The 20,899-nt window shown below is 33.9% G+C and overlaps 1 protein-coding gene across 1 annotated transcript; it reads right to left on the minus strand.

The window, feature by feature from the left end:
* Positions 1 to 16,878: 16,878 nt before the first annotated feature.
* On the minus strand, positions 16,879 to 17,577 carry LOC106373087. Its single transcript, XM_013813314.2, has one exon. The coding sequence runs from the start codon at positions 17,575 to 17,577 to the stop codon at positions 16,879 to 16,881; it is 699 nt and encodes a 232-aa protein (XP_013668768.2).
* Between the last annotated feature and the right edge of the window lie 3,322 nt (positions 17,578 to 20,899).

Consider the following 20,899-nt stretch of genomic DNA (forward strand, 5'->3'; position numbering starts at 1 on the left):
TCATGCGTTGGGCGAGAGAGATCATGTCGTCCTGAGCCGCGAACAAAAGACCATCACCTTCAATAGCAAGTCTCCGGACGGTCGATTCTTGCTCAGAACGAGACGAACCAGGCAAGGCGGCCTTCGACGATCCGCGTCGCTTACGTTTTGCAGCAACGGGTTCATCTTCCGAGCCAGGGCTCAACGAGACAGGAGATCGTCGCTCCCCAGGAACGTCTTCGTCATCAGAGTCCCAAATCGAGATCAGGGGAGATATGTCAGAAGCTTTACTCCTCGACGTCGATCCAGAAGTACGAAACGATGACCTCCTCACAAGTTGCCTGACCAATCGGTCTGAAGACTGAACTTGAACGGAAGGAGTCGCAATGACTTCTTGAGAATGCTCCGCTTCATCTTCAGAGCCGCCAATAACCAGTGAGGCCATGTTTGTTCCTCCTAGCATGGCAAAAGCAGCTCGGATCCGGGTTAAACAACGACAAACTCGAACGACTTCTCCGGTGAATTCCGACCAAACCTCGAAGCTCGTCAGACATCGAGGAACTCTCGGAATGAACTGGAGCAGTTAAGAAGAAGCAAATATTTGAATCACAAATCCCCCAAAAAAACGAAAAGATTGAAATTAAGATTACTAAAGGCAAGTACATGTGTCCTCAGCCCAACTTCAAGGAAGTTTCAAGAATTCGAAGTTCCCCATCGAAGACTAATCAACCTTAAAGAAGAAATACTCTTCTCGCCAGTTTTGATCGCGATAAGGGATGTTTTGTATGATTTGACGCCCCGGACGCGGAGACAAAAGAAAAGTTCTTGGATTCTGGCTATTCTGCTTCATCAAGCACAGATGACGGAGCTCATCAAGCCCGAACAACAAGCCTTCTTCGTGAGCTTTGACTAGAAGTACCAAAAGCAGCCTCAAGAAGTTAGGACACATCTGGGTAAGCAACAGACCTAGCTCCGCGAGTACGTCAAGAATGGGCTCCGGAATCGTGAAAACGAGACCACAAGTCTCAAAGAAGGAGAATATGCTCCGCAGAACCCTGCTCGGACCGTTTCAGGAAACTCTTCAGCAGAGGCTAGATCAAGGACGATGGCGCGATCGACACCGTGTAAAGCTGCTCGAGCCGATCAATCGTAGTCGTCGGACGAGGAAAACTGAACAGTGGAGCCATCTCAACAAAATTTTGTGATCAAGAAATCTCAAAGTAGTTACGGAAGGAGATAAAGAAAAAGGATCAGAGTTGAAGCAAAGAAGAATTCCTTTGGATATTTATAACAGCCTCAACCCTAACAGCTATATCGCAACCCCCGAGAAAGATAATGTTGACCTAGGTTTCGCCCTAGCGGCGGCTGATGTAGCCGTTACGCGCAAGAATAAAACACATGAAACAATGGTCAGCAAGGCTATCATTAAATCAAACCAAAATTAAACCAGGTGCCGGAGACGAAATCAGAATAAAAACGAACCGCCTCGTTTTCATTCATCCGAAGGAAAAAGAGACTAGGGGACAAATGTTGGACCCAATTTCGGTTAATTAATTGATGGGCCAAAATTAAAGACATGGGCCGCAAAGAGAAAAGCCCACAGCGAGCACGCAAGCTCGAGATTGAGACTTCGAAGATCCAGAGATCGAGGAAGCGGTTACGATGATCGCGGGAGGACGCAGCTATAAAACAAGATGGGAAATCAAGTAGATGGACACGTGAAAAACCCTAGAAAGAGCACATAATACACATCGACCTCATTTCACCTCGCTTGGAATCTATTCTTTAGTCGAGTTCCTTTGTAGTTTCCGACCTTTATTTGTCTACTGTAAACGATCTCCTTAATCAATAAAAGTCCATTTTTGTCAACCGATTTCTGATTACATCATTGTGGTCTAAGGATATCGTTGCCCGCATCGTTGTTTCTTCCCTAGTTTACATCACAAACACTATCAAATATTTAGTGTAGATTTTCAAATGAGGTCTAATAGATTTACTTTTGGTCTCCATCCTCGTACTATTAGAGTTGGACATCTCTTTATATATTAGATTTTCATTTGTCTAATATCCAATGTGAAACTTAGTTTGATATCTTACATTCTCCCCCTCAAACTAAGGATCATATTCATCTTGTGTCCCACAACTAATTTTCTCGGACTTGATCTCTGCCACACACATCTCTCATTCATCACTCGAAGGGTCCCATTCATCTCTCGAAGGGTATTTTGCTCTTTTTATAGATTTTTTTGTCAACCGCTCTGATACCAATTGTTAGGATTGTAAAATCTCGTGTCCAACTTTTATTATCTGATTAGTACGATATTGTCTATTTTGGGTATAAGAGGCTGACCCGCATAGATTTACTTTTGTTTCTATCCCAAAAGACTTCGTACTATTAAAATTGGACATCTGTTTATATATTAAACTCTCATTTATCTAATATCCAATGTGAGACTTAATTTGATATCTCACGGTAACTGTGAACAGGTTTTGAAAGTGAGACACAGCAGAGCAAGATTAGCGAGAGAAAATGCAGACGGACACGCACACGAGATTCAGCAGAGCATGAAAACTGTTGAAGAAGAGAATTATTTTGGTTTAAGGAACGTGAGAGAGAAGGTATGCGGTATAAAACGAGATGTGGGTTTCAAGTTGAAACTTTTAACTACAGTTATGTCACCCACACAACCATATTTCTCTGTTTTAAAAAATAAAACTAACTTGGAAGAAGTATGACTTAGTGGAAGTACCACTCATTTAATAAACAAAAAATTGTTAAACATTAAAATAAATAAGAGAAATTCTATAGGAGAATTTTTTTTTTTAGTTTTTTCACCAAAAGAGCTTTTAAAAAGAAAAAAAAGTTACAAAAGAAGTTTTGTTAAAGATTAATAGACAATTATATTTTAGAGTTAACTAATGAGAAAATGACTAGGATAGCACTAAAAAAGTTTTTGTCACAAATATAGCCTCTAAGAATAAAAATGACCAAAATAACACTTAATGTTTTATCAAAAAAGATAAATATACACTTATACCCCAATGGTAAATTAATTTAGACATTATGGTTTAGAGTTAAGGGGTGAGGTTTAGGATTTAGGATTTAGAGTTTAGAATTTAGGGTTTAGGTTTAGGGTTTAGGGTTTAGGGTTTAGAGTTTAGGGGTGGGGTTTAGGATTTAGGGTTTAGGGTTTAGAGTTAAGGGGTGGGGTTTAGGATTTAGGGTTTAGGGTTTAGGATTTATGATTTAGGATTTAGGGTTTAGAGTTTAGGGTTTAGGGTTTAGGGTTTAGAGTTAGGGAGTGAGGTTTTGGGATAAGATTTCAAATTTTGAAAAATAAAAAAAAATTTAAATTTTTCAAAAGATAAAATGGTATTTTGGTCATTTTAGTTTTTGAGGGCTATTTTTGTGACAAGAACTTAGAAATGTGTTATTTTGGAGATTTGCCCTTAACTAATCTAGATTTAGATTTAAGAGGTAAGATTTAGAATTTTTTAAAATAAATAAATATTAATAATTTTGTAAAGTTTTTTCAAAAATAGTTTAAAAAATATTTTCGAATTTTAAAAAGAAAATTTTAAGAAAATTATAAAAAAATTATAAAAAGTTCAAATTTGAAAACATAGAATTCAGAAATACTTTTTACTTATTTATTTAAACAATTTTTTATATTTAAGCAAAAAGGATAGAATGGTATTTTTTCTCTTTAATAAAACCTTTTTGTCTTTATTTTATTGGAGGCCTTTTAGTAAAAAAGCTTTAAAAACTATTTGAAAAAATTGTCTTTAGAATAATGTTGTTTTTGGAGATATTTTAAGAAAAAAAGAAATGGTAAATTAGTATAGTAAAATAAAATTATTTTTTAAATAAAAGGTCAACTGAATTAGAAGTCGAGTCCGACGGTATCAGAGTCTATAATATTTAGAAATTTTAAAAGTTGTTTATATTCTCTTACACAAAAAATTACTTTTAGTTTTCATAACTAGCCTTACTACTTAAAATATCATACGAAACAATTTCAGCTCGTACTATTTTTTTGGCTGTAAAAATACTTTTTCCTATTAAAATCACGTTTTAAAAAATCTTGTCCAAGTGTCTGTATTTTCTTTTGTCAATCCCTGTATATACTTGACTTACAAAATTATTAACTGAACAACGTAACGTTTTGTTGAAGTAAAACTGATTTTACAAAACAAATATTTTTCTCATAATCACCATCTTATCCTAATCTGCTCCGTTGGATGAAAGGCATGATCGTTTTGAATTTTTAATCCAATGATTTTAACCTAGTAGAAGTAGAAGTCAAACCCATTTGCTTTTATTTTATCCCCAGAATGATGAGAACGATGATTTTGTTTTTCTTCAACCAAATTACTTTCCTACATTAAAACTTATTTTTTAAAGTATCGATAATTATTACATTAATAGAAACTATTACATAGACGATTTTACAACTACCAATTTTATATGTTTTATAAGAATTAACATTTTCAGGATTATTCATCTTATGTCCCACAACTAATTTTCAGGATCTTCTGATTTGATCTCTTCCACAAACATCTCTCATTCATCACTCAGAAGTCAGAACGATCCCATTCATCTTTCGAAGGGTATTTTACTCTTTTTATAGATTTTTTTGTCAACCGCTCTGATATCAATTGTTAGGATTGTAAAATCTCGTGTCCAACTCTTTATTATCTGATTAGTACGATATTGTCTATTTTGGGCATAAGAGGCTGATCCGTATAGATTTACTTTTGTTTCCATCCCAAAAGACTTCGTACTATTAAATTTGGACATCTGTTTATATATTAAACTATCATTTGTCTAATATGCAATGTGAGACTTAGTTTGATATCTTACGATAACTACCGTGAACGGTTTTGAAAGTGAGACACAGCAGAGCAAGATTAGCGAGAGAAAATGCAGACGCATACGCACACGAGATTCAGACATGGTGATCATGAAAACTGTTGAAGAAGAGAATTATTTTGGTTTAAGGAACGTGAGATAAGGTATGTGGTATAAAAAGAGACGTGGGTGTCAAGTTGAAACTTTTAACTACAGTTACGTCACCCACACAACTTGACTTGGAAGAAGTATGACTCTCAGTGGAAGTGCCACTCATTTAATAAACAAAAGATTGTTAAACATTAAAATAAATAAGAGAAATTCTATAGGACAATTTTTTTTTAGTTTTTTCACCAAAAGAGCTTTTGAAAAGAAAAAAATTGCAAAAGAAGTTTGGTAAAGATTAATAGAAAATTATATTTTAGAGTTAACTAATCTAGATTTAGATTTAAGAGGTAAGATTTAGAATTTTTTTAAATAAATAAATATTAATAATTTTGTAAAGTTTTTTCAAAAATAGTTTAAAAAATATTTTCAAATTTTAAAAAGAAAATTTTAAGAAAGTTAAAAAAAATTATAAAATGTTCAAATTTGAAAACATAGAATTCAGAAATACTTTTTATTTATTTATTTAAACAATTTTTCATATTTAAGCAAGAATGATAGAATAGTATTTTCTCTCTTTAATAAAGCTTTTTTGTCTTTATTTTATTGGAGGCCTTTTAGTAAAAAAGCTTTAAAAACTATTTGGAAAAATTGTCTTTAGAATAATGTTGTTTTTGGAGATATTTATAAAAAAAAAGAAATGGTAAATTAGTATAGTAAAATAAAATTATTTTTTAAATAAAAGGTCAACTGAATTAGGAGTCGAGTCCGACAGTATCAGAGTCTATTATATTTAGAAATTTAAAAAGTTATTTATATTTTCTTACACAAAAAATTACTTTTAGTTTTCATAACTAGCCTTACTACTTAAAATATCATATGAAACAATTTCAGCTCGTACTATTTTTTTGGCTGTAAAAATACTTTTTCCTATTAAAATCACGTTTTAAAAAATCTTGTCCAAGTGTCTGAATTTTCTTTTGTCAATCCCTGTATATACTTGACTTACAAAATTATTAACTGAACAACGTAACGTTTTGTTGAAGTAAAACTGATATTTACAAAACAAATATTTTTCTCATAATCACCATCTTATCCTAATCTGCTCCGTTGGATGCAAGGCATGATCGTTTTGAATTTTTAATCCAATGATTTTAACCTAGTAGAAGTAGAAGTCAAACCCATTTGCTTTTATTTTATCCCCAGAATGATGAGAACGATGATTTTGTTTTTCTTCAACCAAATTACTTTCCTACATTAAAACTTATTTTTTAAAGTATCGATAATTATTACATTAATAGAAACTATTACACAGACGATTTTACAACTACCAATTTTATATGTTTTATAAGAATTAACATTTTCATGATCATATTCATCTTATGTCCCACGACTAATTTTCAGGATCTTCTGATTTGATCTCTTCCACAAACATCTCTCATTCATCACTCAGAACGATCCCATTCATCTTTCGAAGGGTATTTTACTTTTTTTATAGATTTTTTTGTCAACCGCTCTGATATCAATTGTTAGGATTGTAAAATCTCGTGTCCAACTCTTTATTATCTGATTAGTACGATATTGTCTATTTTGAGCATAAGAGGCTGATCCGCATAGATTTACTTTTGTTTCCATCCCAAAAGACTTCGTACTATTAAATTTGGACATCTGTTTATATATTAAACTATCATTTGTCTAATATGTAATGTGAGACTTAGTTTGATATCTTACGATAACTACCGTGAACGGTTTTGAAAGTGAGACACAGCAGAGCAAGATTAGCGAGAGAAAATGCAGACGCATACGCACACGAGATTCAGACATGGTGATCATGAAAACTGTTGAATAAGAGAATTATTTTGGTTTAAGGAACTTGAGAGAAGGTATGTGGTATAAAAAGAGACGTGGGTTTCAAGTTGAAACTTTTAACTACAGTTACGTCACCCACACAACTTGACTTGGAAGAAGTATGACTCTCAGTGGAAGTGCCACTCATTTAATAAACAAAAGATTGTTAAACATTAAAATAAATAACAGAAATTCTATAGGACAATTTTTTTTTTAGTTTTTTCACCAAAAGAGCTTTTAAAAAGAAAAAAATTACAAAAGAAGTTTTGGTAAAGATTAATAGACAATTATCTTTTAGAGTTGACTAATCTAGATTTAGATTTACGAGGTAAGATTTAGAATTTTTTAAAATAAATAAATATTAATAATTTTGTAAAGTTTTTTCAAAAATAGTTTAAAAAATATTTTCAAATTTTAAAAAGAAAATTTTAAGAAAGTTAAAAAAATTATAAAATGTTCAAATTTGAAAACATAGAATTCAGAAATACTTTTTATTTATTTATTTAAACAATTTTTCATATTTAAGCAAGAATGATAGAATAGTATTTTCTCTCTTTAATAAAGTTTTTTTGTCTTTATTTTATTGGACGCCTTTTAGTAAAAAAGCTTTAAAAACTATTTGAAAAAATTGTCTTTAGAATAATGTTGTTTCTGGAGATATTTAAAAAAAAAAGATATGGTAAATTAGTATAGTAAAATAAAATTATTTTTTAAATAAAAGGTCAACTGAATTAGGAGTCGAGTCCGACAGTATCAGAGTCTATGATATTTAGAAATTTAAAAATTTATTTATATTCTCTTACACAAAAAATTACTTTTAGTTTTCATAACTAGCCTTACTACTTAAAATATCATACGAAACAATTTCAGCTCGTACTATTTTTTTGGCTGTAAAAATACTTTTTCCTATTAAAATCACGTTTTAAAAAATCTTGTCCAAGTGTCTGAATTTTCTTTTGTCAATCCCTGTATATACTTGACTTACAAAATTATTAACTGAACAACGTAACGTTTTGTTGAAGTAAAACTGATATTTACAAAACAAATATTTTTCTCATAATCACCATCTTATCCTAATCTGCTCCGTTGGATGAAAGGCATGATCGTTTTAAATTTTTAATCCAATGATTTTAACCTAGTAGAAGTAGAAGTCAAACCCATTTGCTTTTATTTTATCCCCAGAATGATGAGAATGATGATTTTGTTTTTCTTCAACCAAATTACTTTCCTACATTAAAACTTATTTTTTAAAGTATCGATAATTATTACACTAATAGAAACGATTACATAGACGATTTTACAACTACCAATTTTATATGTTTTATAAGAATTAACATTTAATTATACCATTTTGATCTATATCTAATTGTATTCTTCACCATCCTATGGTTCGATTGAGGATTAGGCTGTTGATGTTTGTTGGTTGCGTAAAGCTATGAAAACTAATAAAATTGCCAATCAATTTTTATAGGTTTGAGAATTTTGTAGAGTTTTAGAAACTAATTTAAAAAAAACTGTTTTGTTCACTTTTCTCAACAGCTATTTTTTTAAGGTTTTAAAGTTTTTTTTTCTTCAATTTTCTTTTTAAAAATGTGGGAGACTAATCTTTTATATTGTAACCAATCTTTTTATAATATTCATAATTTGTGGGGTTTGAAGCTTGAATCTCAAACCACGTAGAAATATTAATTGACCGTTGTACTAATGAAACTTTCTGTATCGTGCCTATTCAATGATGAAATTTAATATGGTGTTTATTCCATTATAAATTTAACAAAATTTTAAAATATCAACACAAACGTTTATAAATGTGCATATATATATATATATATATATATATATATATATTGACTATAACGATGATTAGTAAACCATTTATTCGAGTGACTAGAAAACTGACATGATATTTTCGTTAAAACAACCTTGTTTTATAACTATCATAAAATTTAAATTTTGAGTTTTACAAACTTCGAATCTACGTCTTGATGGATAAAACTCACTTCAAATTCACGTCTTGACGGATAAATAGAAGAATTTCATCCACCAATAGGTGGGTTTGAAGTCTATAAAATTCAAAATTTTAATGTTGTGTTATTTAAAAAATGCGTTGTTTTAACATAAATGTCATTTTAGCTATTTAATCACCTGTAGAAACGGTTAACTAACCACCAAAAATTCGTATAGATATTTTAAAATTTTGTTGAATTTGTGATAGAATAGACACTATACTAAAGTACATGATAGAATAGGCATGATCGAGAAATTTGGGTTTGAAATAGACTTTTTTCGAGGACAGTTGGTACTAAGATCATCTCCAAAAGACACTCTATAACTTTAAATATAGAATTTTTTTTACCTGTAAAAAGAAACTTCAAAATTTCAAATTTAAAGTTTTGAGTAGTGAAACTTCAAATACAGAATGTTACTATTCAAATCTTCAAATTTGAAGTTTCATCTTTTTATTTACATTTTGGTCTTTACAATTATACATCTTATGTATGATTGTTAAGTATTTTCTCATTTCTCATTTTAATCTTTTAAAAAAAATTATATCTCATAAATCTTCAAATTTATTTTTATAAATTTAAGTTTTACACATAAAACTAAATAAAAATTTAAAACAAGCTTTATATTTTTTTTAAAGTATAATCATTTTTCACTTGGAAATGCACTAGTTGATCACATATGAAAGCATTACGGAAATAATTTTATGGAATAATATGATATTTTGTTTGTCGTTTAATATTTAATTATGTATTTCTATGTCTAGTTTTATATTTTAATGTAAGCTTTTATTAATTAATATTGCTGTAATATTTTTATATATGTGTTAGTTATTTATAAAAAGTTTTATAAATTTATATTAGTTGTAACAAATGTAAGGAGTATAGCGCAAAATTTGAAGTAGGTTTTGAAATTTTACTTTCCACATGGTCTAAGGGGAACACAATTATAAAAGTACTAGAGACTTTGTCCGCGCTACGCGCGGAAAATGGACTATTTCAAATTTGTGTTGATTTGAATATTGTATTACTATTATTAATTTTTATATTAAGAAATATGGGCTATTTCAATTTTGTGTTTGATTTGAAATGTTATATTACTATTAATAATTTTTATGAAATATTTGTAAAATGAGAGAAATTTATTCCGAAGATTACAATGTTCTGTTTGGAATAACACAAATTCATATTTTGTTTCATATTAGTCAAATGGTATCAGTTGAAGAGATGGAAAAGGAAAAAAATGTTTATATTAGTCTTTTAGTAATCATACTTTAATATTTATTAGTAATTAAAATACTCTGCTTTTGCTAAAGTTTAAATTTTTTTGTGCTCATATGTATATCATTTTTTAAATAAATAGGCTGGATATTATGAAACGCGATACTATAACTTTTTCTTGTACTAGGTTGTCAAGTTTCATAGATACATTTCTTTATGTTGTCCGCTATATGGGGAGTTACCAAGGAGAAGATTATCTTTGGGTGAGCATATGAGTCTCTTTTGTTACTGATTTCTGTCTTCTGGCAGATAGTGATGGAGTATTGGAGGCATGATGCTTCTGAGGAGTCATGATGTTACTGAGGAGGCATTGGAGGAGTATCAGATTGTTTATATTTGTCGAGAGGATTTGCAGGTGGTACTTTTTTTACTTTAAAGAATAGCCTGAGTCTTGAAGAAGAAAGCTGATCATCGTTCTCTGTGTATGGTGGACATCCGTTTCAACTTGACAACCCATTTTACTTCTATCTTCTCTTTCTTACCAAACGTTTTGAGTTAAGGTTCGGGTTTAACTGAGCAACGTTAGAAAGAGAATATACACTGAAGAAGCTTGAAACTTCGGTTACGGAGGAAGAGAGAAACAGGAGACTGTAGTGTGAAGCAGGAAGCGTTAATTATTCGAATGAAATTTTTTAATATTATCATTTTTAATACTTCGGTTATAATCAATTATAATAAATGATGTCAATGTATATGAATTACAAAAATTGATGTTACTATTTATATATGTTCTCCCTTCTGGTTCGATTCCATCAAAACTGAGCAACATACTCGTGAAAAGCTTTGCAGTCAAGTCGGACTCATGCACCTCAACTTTCATCCCTCCATTCATAGAAACTTAGTAAGCGCGAACCTAATTTTTGCAAAACAAAATCAACTTGAACACAATTTTTCATCCCCCTTTTCGTACAAAATCAAGCCAAAAAGATTGCATCTCTTAATAAATAGACCTTATCCGAAAGTATATCGACCTCCTATGTGACAGCTTGAACTTCTATAATATTGATCTCAAAAAATATTAAAACCATAGGAAAGCAAAAAAAAAAAAGGTGCAACATAAGAAAAAATCCCATTGCATGCGTCAATTTTACATCTTCAGTTCTCTGATCCAGACTATAGAGTATCTACTTCTACACTATAATTTTCATATAAGAAGTAACTTACAGTGATTGGGGAAGCAACAAGGCCAGGCCTTTCTCTAGGATCTCTGCGGTAATAGTTCCCGAAATAAAGAAACGTAGCGTAGTACCACACATGTGGGGAGACAAAGATAATAAGAAATCAGCATTAGTCTTAGACTGATAAATAAACGGAATAAAAAAGAGAGTACATAAACTACTCACCAGCCGAGTCCACAACCAAACCAAGAAAGAGATTTGTCAAATACTCCAGTTCCCATGTCGTCTGCGTCTTTGATAGTTGTATATCTCCTCTTTCCACAACACATCGCTTCTATTAAAAACAGAGACGCATCATCTCTTCTTAGATCATGGTCAGAATATGTTGAAATCTTATAATTATCCTAATTAGTCAAGCACTTGTAAGCAACTACAACAGCTACTCTATACCCAAGCATTTAAATAAATATTTTGACTACATAACTGACTCCATACTTATAATACCATACCAAAATATTACTTTATTTTACACTACAACAGTCTATTAGAGGATTCAGAGTGATGTGACTCTACAAAAAGATCATATATATGTCACATTTGTGAAAGGAGTGATGGAGCTAACAAATTTTTTTATGGCTGCTTAGCTAATACAGCCTTCGATGTCCTCTTGCTCCAGTTATGTCATCTGCAAACCCATAGATAGGGAGACCTCTTCCTATAGGTTCTTCATCTCCTGGTAGGAAAGGAACATCCTTCTGAAGCATCAAGAGTTGGTAGATGAGGTTTGGGAAAATCAGGTTTGTGTCCCAGTCTGTTTTGCGGGTCACCTCGATCACTTGGTCATACACAAGATGACCAAAGTCAATTGGCTTGCATTTCGCTACATCATATAGAAGACGGAGTCGGTTTTTCATCATTGAGTCAGAATCGGGAACTGGAAGCCAATTCAGTTCACAAACGCGGTATAGAACTTGGAAAGGACTGAGTAGAGAGATGCGATTGAATCCCGTCCATCCGGAGCATTGGCCTCCGGTGAGGTATGAGATGGCTTGTTTCAGAACAACTTCTCTCTGCCCAAAAGAGTGATTAACAGATGGTGTCATCATCAACTGATTGATCACAGAAGGGGTAAATTAGAACACATGTCCCCGAATGAGAGCACCTTCATCATTGAAGGGTTTGTTTGAGATAAACTCTCGCACAACCCTGGGGCAGAACGGATGCACATGCATCACAGTGTAAGACCATCCTATGCTATCGATAACCCTAAACGCATCATCTAAATTAAGAAGGGTCCTTAGGATCTAAAGAACCCTGAAGCGTAAAGCCTCGGAGAGAAAGATAGAGGTACCCGATAGCGGCTTCGTGATTATGATAACGGCGAGAAGAACCTCCGATGGCCGGAGCAGCACCGGAGAATAACCGTCGGCTTATTTGGAGCCGCTCATCGAACGATTTGAACGGGAATCGAGGTCGGTACTGATAGCTTTCTCCGAATGAGGAATCGATCTCACTAAACCTCTGACGTCTTGATTGATGAGTAGAGGAAGGTATCGGTTCTGTCATGGCAGTGAGATTATCGCAGTCGAGAGATGGAAGACGACGGTTCCCGACTTTCCAATTGAAGCACTCAACTTTTTAATTGAAATTGTTGTCATTTGGGCCGTTTTCATGTAAAATTACAACTGGGCCTGGCCCGAGATTTAGATGGGTGTTGGATTATTATGGTTTACATTGTTGTGATTTGAAAATGGCCCAGCCCATGTCCATAATATGTTTTAAAATTAGGAAAACATATATATGTATATTATAATGTGTATGTAAAGAGTATTATTAGATTGAATTACTATATAAAATATTTTGTTTGAACTTGAATTTATTGTGTATTTTTTTTTTGTATTTAAGCAGTTTTAATAAATAGATCATTTACTATTTTAAATACTATAATTTTAGATGATAATGTATGGAAAAATCAAATTTTATTGTTTATTTTAGTTAATATTTTTTATTATACGTTGCACACAGGTTTTGTCCAGTTTGTGAATTAATTGAGAGGATAGACTCCCGCGGAAGAATTTTTTTGAAGATATAATATAAAAAGTTATTAAGACATGAATTAGAAATAAAAAGATGTTTGGAGATCTTTTTGTATCTCTATAGCTTTGATTCATCTCGATGGTCTTAATCCGATGGGTAGCTTAAGTTTGCCTTGAGATCAGCATTTGGTTGACTTGTATTGTCTTTTGAAGTGCTTGATATGTTTGATTGAGGAGTCAAAGTAAAATCTCGTAGCTAGTGATGAAGAGAATTGTAGTTTTCCTGCAGTAGTAAACTTGTAATTAGTAGGAAATTAAAATTTAGATTAATAATTCAAATATTTGTAAAATTGCCACAGATTTTAGGTCGTTGCAGTTTAGTAGTTGTACTAATAATAAATTAAACATGGATCAGTACCTTTATATATTGTTGGGATGATGCTTGTGACGATAAGAACTTGGAATTTCCTATCTCTCTTGGCTTGTAGGGATCTCAAGTCTGCGGCTTGGTTGTCCCAGAACACGAGCTTAACCATTGTGGATCTAGAATTGAATTATAAGTATGATTAGGTGATGATTTAATTTAATAAATAAATCATTTGACTGAGACTACCTGTTTAGCAATAGGCCTATTATGAGTTTCGAGTTGCTTTCTGGATTTTGTGGTTTTAGGTCTTGCATCAACCGTATCTGGCCGACGACATCTAGTCATTGTTTATCATTTTAGTTTCTTAATATTTTTAATTTTGGAGATAAGAATGCAAGTGGTATGAATGATTTACCTGGTAGGTAGGTATTGTTAGTGGCCAAATGTAGGAGGTGGTTGTAATTCCGAGGAGAGAAGTTGTGAACTGTGGTTTTGTCGTTGTGGTTCGTTTGGTGAACTGTATGAAATACGGGTGTGGGGTGAATTTATGTTCCCGGAAATTTGGTAGGAATACCATCCCTAAACCAGTACATGGAGGTCTTGTCACTCATGTGGCCCAGGCGACTATGCCAAAGAGATAATGTAGTCTCTGAGATTTCTGCATGAAAATTTCTTCTAGATCTCTGGCTTGTCCCTGATCATCTCTGTCGATTCCATGCTCATCTTTCTCTTCCCAGTAGAATTTCCTGTTACCATAGAGATCATAAGCTCTTCTGCCGAATTCTGGCTGTCTGACGACCGATGTTGGCACGTCAACATTTGGTGTTGTAGCTCTTCTACCATTTTTTCATTCTCTTCTATTAACCTCTCCTCTCGGTGTTGTTGCTTCCTGAGTTCACCAGGCTGCTCGTTGAATACATCAGTGTAGCGCGCGTGCGGCCCAGAACATCTAAGGGCATCACAGACCTGTTATTGCCTCAAACTTCCTTGGCCTAAACGGCCTTTAGGGTTTCAAGGTGGGTACTAACTAAAGATGAGCTAGCCACTCAGGATCAGCAAGATGGATAGAAAGAATAAGAAGTCCTGAGTGTTAATCACGACCAGAAATTCCGAAATTTCATAAATATCTCCTTCTTTCAAAATGGGGTTGTTATCTGGCGAAATATCTGTTTGAAGTCTTCCTTCGTATAAGTTCCCCTGCATGTGTATGAAATTGTTAATGGAGATATATATGGATAGATATTAACGTTTTGAGAATGAAGCAGACTTGGTGATCTAAGCATATAAAGCCGGTTTGCATCTGGTTTGTCTGATGTTTTTTGATGTGCCAGAGACGACTTATACGAACTGACATAGGTGCTGTTGAGAAGCCTTCCCGAAGAGGTTGATTTTCTTGAGCAATGGGACGCAGAGGACGTGATATTGACCTGCGAAAAGTGTGATTTAAATATATTATTGGTGTTATTGTTTATTGCTTATCTAGGTGAGCTAGAGTTGTTGTAAGAACGTATGAAGAGATATTTTGTTTACCTTGTTTGGTGTAGGGATTTGTTGTCTCTAGTAGTTGTCTCCCTGTCATTTTTTTTGTTGTCCGTCGTTGAGATGATTTTCGAATTCATTGTTTGCTTGTGCGGAAATATGAGATGAAGAGAAGAGCCTTTGTGTATTGCGGTTCGAGTTTATGCTGGAAATCATTTGGTCTGGTTAAATGGTATTTTTATAGTGATTTGATAAGCGTTAATTTGAGAAAATAGTCGTAATTATAGGTGATTGACTTTTGTTTGAACGCGTTTCTTTCAGTTTCAAGATTTTGTGGTTTATATAAGGAAATCTGATTGAATAAGGGTAATTTAAAAATGAGATTAAGAGGATATTCCGTTACGAAGTAGAGGGTTCAAATCTCATTATGATTGAACAAAACAAAAAAGAAGAAGTTGAAATTGTGGTGAATTGTGAAAATGGTGATATGGGATATTTAGGGTTTGCAGGCTGGTATTTGGGAAGATGAAGGAGATGGTATGTTTGTAAATACGTACTTAGTAAATAATTAAATGAAAATAAGTAAAATATATACTTGCACCTCGAACCTGCGACCAAAGAGTCGTTGGTGCACATCTCTAACCATTAGACTACCCTTCACATACTTGTTTTGTTTACGGATAATATTAAGTTATGTTTTTGATTGACTATTTGTATTATGCTGCCGAATTCTGTGTGATTCGAAGTAACTGTCTCTTTGCTGAGTCGCAGATCGGATTTAAAGTTTATCCTTTTCGTAAATTGAAATGCTGAATCGAATTTGTTTCTGCTGTTTTGGTTACTGTCTTTTGTCTTGTGAATGCTAAATGGTATTTATTTTATATTTGTTTCTAACTATAGAATAATTATTTTGAGAATGAAAATTTAGAAGCAGATGTTAAGGTCTTAGAATAGAAAAGTGGAAATCATAAATAAGATGGTCGACTTCTTGACGAAAATACGAAAGCAGTGCATAGATAAAGCATTTATCATATAGCTAAGAGCATACTGTAAAGTCTTAAAGCAAAAAATGGTATATCATAGATAAATAGAGTAACGTCTTTAAGCAGAAAAGTGAAAATCATAGATAAGATGGTAGACTTTTTTGACAAAGAGCCTGAAATTATTTTAAAATTAACCAGCGAACATAGATTAGTAGTAGAAATAAATTTATGTAATTAACTGAATAGGTAGACGTACTTGGAAGTAGCGAGATATCCAGCATCAGGAAAAAAACGTTAACTTTGAGTTATTTCTGTTGATGGCTAGAATATTAAATATCAGGTAAATGTCAATTATTAGATTAGTAATCACTAAAAACATCTTCATGATATTCTGAATTTGAAATTTTATTCACTCTCATCGGAACGAAGGCGGTTGAAGATTTCTTTGTATACTATGTTCTTCACTCTTTGTGGGTGTGAATCTTCGCCTTTGATGATTTTTAATCCTACTTTGCTTGTTACACGTGAGAATGTCACGTAGAGCTGACCATGTGCAAAGACCGGTCTAGGTAGATATAGGATAACCTCTTTCAAACTTTGCCCTTGGCTTTTGTTGATTGTCATTGCATAACACAATCTGATAGGAAATTGTCGTCGACGTAAAGTGAACGGTAGCTTTGTTTCATCATGCAAGGGAACAACTTTTGGGATCAAAACTTCTTCTCCAACATGTGAGCCAATGATTATTTCTGCCTTAAGCACTCGTTCGCCTATGTGGGTTAGGATCATACGGGTACCATTATATAACACTTTTTCTGATTTATGTTTCACAGAAGCATAACTGGGGGCCCAACTTTGAGAGTGAGCTTATGAGCAGGCAATCCTGGAAATTCCATGGAATTGAGATACTCAATTGCATATAATGAATCATTTTGATCAGATTGAGTGTCCGAGATCTCAAAGCTATCGTAACTGTAGTAGTCTCTTGACTCCCCGTCATTTTTCGAGATCGTGTATGCATTGATTTCATCGACTGTATCATTTCGGGGTGTAAGTATGGTTTTATCAGTGTAGGAACTTTGGGAGGCTTTTAATTTTTTGACATCTCCATGTGCAGCATCGAGCACTTGTTTTAAAGAGTCATCCTTAAACTCTTGGACCAAAGAGTTGTGGATAATTATCATTTGTTCACGGTAGGCATCATCTCCATCTTCTTCGACCGATTCTGGATGACCTTCCCCAACCTTGAGAAGCCACTCAGAGAATTCTTTCTCGTCCTGATTGACTCGCATATTTGTTTTTAAAGAGAACTTGTGGAAGCTATCCCATAGATATGAGTGACTAATCGAAGCTAAGACAATATCAGCTCTACTACCTTGTGGAATTACTGGTAAGATTTGTCTGAAATCACCGCCTAGCAAAACCGTCTTGCCGCTGAAAGTTTGATCCTTTGCAAGTGGATTTTTCATAGACATTATGTCCTTCAACGTTTTTTCTAGCGCTTTGAAAGCGTGCTTGTGTGTCATAGGTGCCTCATCTCAAATTATGAGATCCGTTTTCTCAATTAGCTCAGCCAGCATCGTACCTGGTTTGATGTTGCATAGCTTATCTGCGGAGAGTTTCAAAGGAATATTAAAGCGAGAATGAGCCATTCTCCCGTTAGGTAGTAGCAATGCAGTTATTCCCGAAGAAGCAACTGGCAGAACGATTTGTTTTCTTGAGCAAGTCTGGATATAATGGCTTTGTATAGGAATGTTTTCCCTGTGCCACCTGCGCCATATACAAAGTATAGTTTTCCATCCTTTTTATCAACAGAGTCTAAAGAAATCGCACGCTGCTCAGCATTAAGTAAGTTGTACAGCGTGTCATGTCTTAGTGTTTCCTCGGCAACATCGTAATCCATTTCTTGGTTCCACAAACTTTTCCCCAATTCTTTTAGCAAAACATGTTTGATCTTTGGCATCTCTTTAATATCATTTAATGAGCGATCATGCATGCGCATCAACTTCTCCACTTCAATTAATGTGTATTGCTCAAGGGTCTCATCATCCAGTTTCAAATTTGTGTGACCTAAGAGTCGTTGCCTTTTGTGAAGTATGTCTTCGCTCATTGATTTCCATGAGTGTTCCCATAGTTTGCCAGGGCTCGCAACGAAGCAATTGTTTAGGAATGTGACAAACATATCGCGGAGTTGGAATGGGGTAGCCGTTCTAGCACCCTCAATCATACTCTCAAGCCATTCAACATCATTGTCCAAATATCTTTGTGCGTGGCAAACCGATTTGAAGTCAGGTTATTTCACATTGTTAAACGTTTTTAACTCGTCGTAACTTCTAGGACGCTTAATCTTGTTTATGAGGATCCTTAGATAGTAACGATCACCTGTCGATGGATGGACAGCTACAATCCTGCCAATGGTTTTTCCTTTCTTGCGTTCGGACCAGATTTTGGAACTGTTGTTCCATACGAAATATTCAGGTATTTGCACATAAGTTAATGTTTGTGCAAACGCTGACCTTCTGCATAAGACCATCCATTCAGTGAACATCTTCTTCTCAATACCTGGCTTGCGGATCACACGGCTGAGGTTATCAGTTGATTTAATTGTGATGTTATGCTCACCTTCAAAGTGAATGATAAGCTTCTCAACTGATGTCTTTCTTTTGTGGATGTGGAATGCAAAAGCCCACCACATAGACTCACAAGCTGATAAATACCGAGCATCGACGTAGTCTTGGATCTCATTTTGTTGCTTGATAACTCTTTCACTTGTTTCGCCAGAAGCCATTGGGTCAGAGGCAGTTTCCGTATTTCCCCTTTCAATTACTGCAGATGCTCTATCAACACCTTTGGTTATATACTTGAATAAGTATTTGACCGCGCTTGTACGATTACACCATTCAACATTAATATGAGCTTCGTACTTCTTTAGGAGCTTAATGTTATGAGGCACAACGAAAGTATTGTTTAGGATCACCCCATCCTTTACCACATACGCATTTTCATTTCGGCGGCGACGATATAATACATACCCTGATTTATCAATCGAATTATTGTCATTATACTGGCGAGGATACTTTTTCGTGTACACGTTGTTCTCCATACATGGTGACTTCAGATTAATGACACCACATGGACCATGGATCATGTGTTTCGTTACTAAATTGTAAGCCTCTGGATCTTTTTCTCTGTTTGGAAGCTCAGCCAAAATAATCTCATCTACCTCCTCTGCACTTGGTGTCCTGGAAGAGCTTCCAAACCACAATAATATATGTGCATGAGGGAGCCCTCTTTTTTGAAACTCTATCCTGTGAAGAGCTGCTGTGTATGGCTTGAAGAAGAAAGCTGATCATCGTTCTCTGTGTATGGTGGACATCCGTTTCAACTTGACAACCCATTTTACTTCTATCTTCTCTTTCTTACCAAACGTTTTGAGTTAAGGTTCGGGTTTAACTGAGCAACGTTAGAAAGAGAATATACACTGAAGAAGCTTGAAACTTCGGTTACGGAGGAAGAGAGAAACAGGAGACTGTAGTGTGAAGCAGGAAGCGTTAAGTATTCGAATGAAATTTTTTAATATTATCATTTTTAATACTTCGGTTATAATCAATTATAATAAATGATGTCAATGTATATGAATTACAAAAATTGATGTTACTATTTATATATGTTCTCCCTTCTGGTTCGATTCCATCAAAACTGAGCAACATACTCGTGAAAAGCTTTGCAGTCATGTCGGACTCATGCACCTCAACTTTCATCCCTCCATTCATAGAAACTTAGTAAGCGCGAACCTAATTTTTGCAAAACAAAATCAACTTGAACACAATTTTTCATCCCCCTTTTCGTACAAAATCAAGCCAAAAAGATTGCATCTCTTAATAAATAGACCTTATCCGAAAGTATATCGACCTCCTATGTGACAGCTTGAACTTCTATAATATTGATCTCAAAAAATATTAAAACCATAGGAAAGCAAAAAAAAAAAAGGTGCAACATAAGAAAAAATCCCATTGCATGCGTCAATTTTACATCTTCAGTTCTCTGATCCAGACTATAGAGTATCTACTTCTACACTATAATTTTCATATAAGAAGTAACTTACAGTGATTGGGGAAGCAACAAGGCCAGGCCTTTCTCTAGGATCTCTGCGGTAATAGTTCCCGAAATAAAGAAACGTAGCGTAGTACCACACATGTGGGGAGACAAAGATAATAAGAAATCAGCATTAGTCTTAGACTGATAAATAAACGGAATAAAAAAGAGAGTACATAAACTACTCACCAGCCGAGTCCACAACCAAACCAAGAAAGAGATTTGTCAAATACTCCAGTTCCCATGTCGTCTGCGTCTTTGATAGTTGTATATCTCCTCTTTCCACAACACATCGCTTCTATTAAAAACAGAGACGCATCATCTCTTCTTAGATCATGGTCAGAATATGTTGAAATCTTATAATTATCCTAATTAGTCAAGCACTTGTAAGCAACTACAACAGCTACTCTATACCCAAGCATTTAAATAAATATTTTGACTACATAACTGACTCCATACTTATAATACCATACCAAAATATTACTTTATTTTACACTACAACAGTCTATTAGAGGATTCAGAGTGATGTGACTCTACAAAAAGATCATATATATGTCACATTTGTGAAAGGAGTGATGGAGCTAACAAATTTTTTTATGGCTGCTTAGCTAATACAGCCTTCGATGTCCTCTTGCTCCAGTTATGTCATCTGCAAACCCATAGATAGGGAGACCTCTTCCTATAGGTTCTTCATCTCCTGGTAGGAAAGGAACATCCTTCTGAAGCATCAAGAGTTGGTAGATGAGGTTTGGG

This window comes from Brassica napus, chromosome C4 (genome assembly GCF_020379485.1).
Source record: "Brassica napus cultivar Da-Ae chromosome C4, Da-Ae, whole genome shotgun sequence".
Lineage (NCBI taxonomy): Eukaryota > Viridiplantae > Streptophyta > Magnoliopsida > Brassicales > Brassicaceae > Brassica > Brassica napus.

Coding starts and splice junctions, on each gene's coding strand:
- LOC106373087 (XM_013813314.2), bottom strand. CDS start 17,577: ATGACACACAAGCACGCTTTCAAAGCGCTAGAAAAAACGTTGAAGGAC.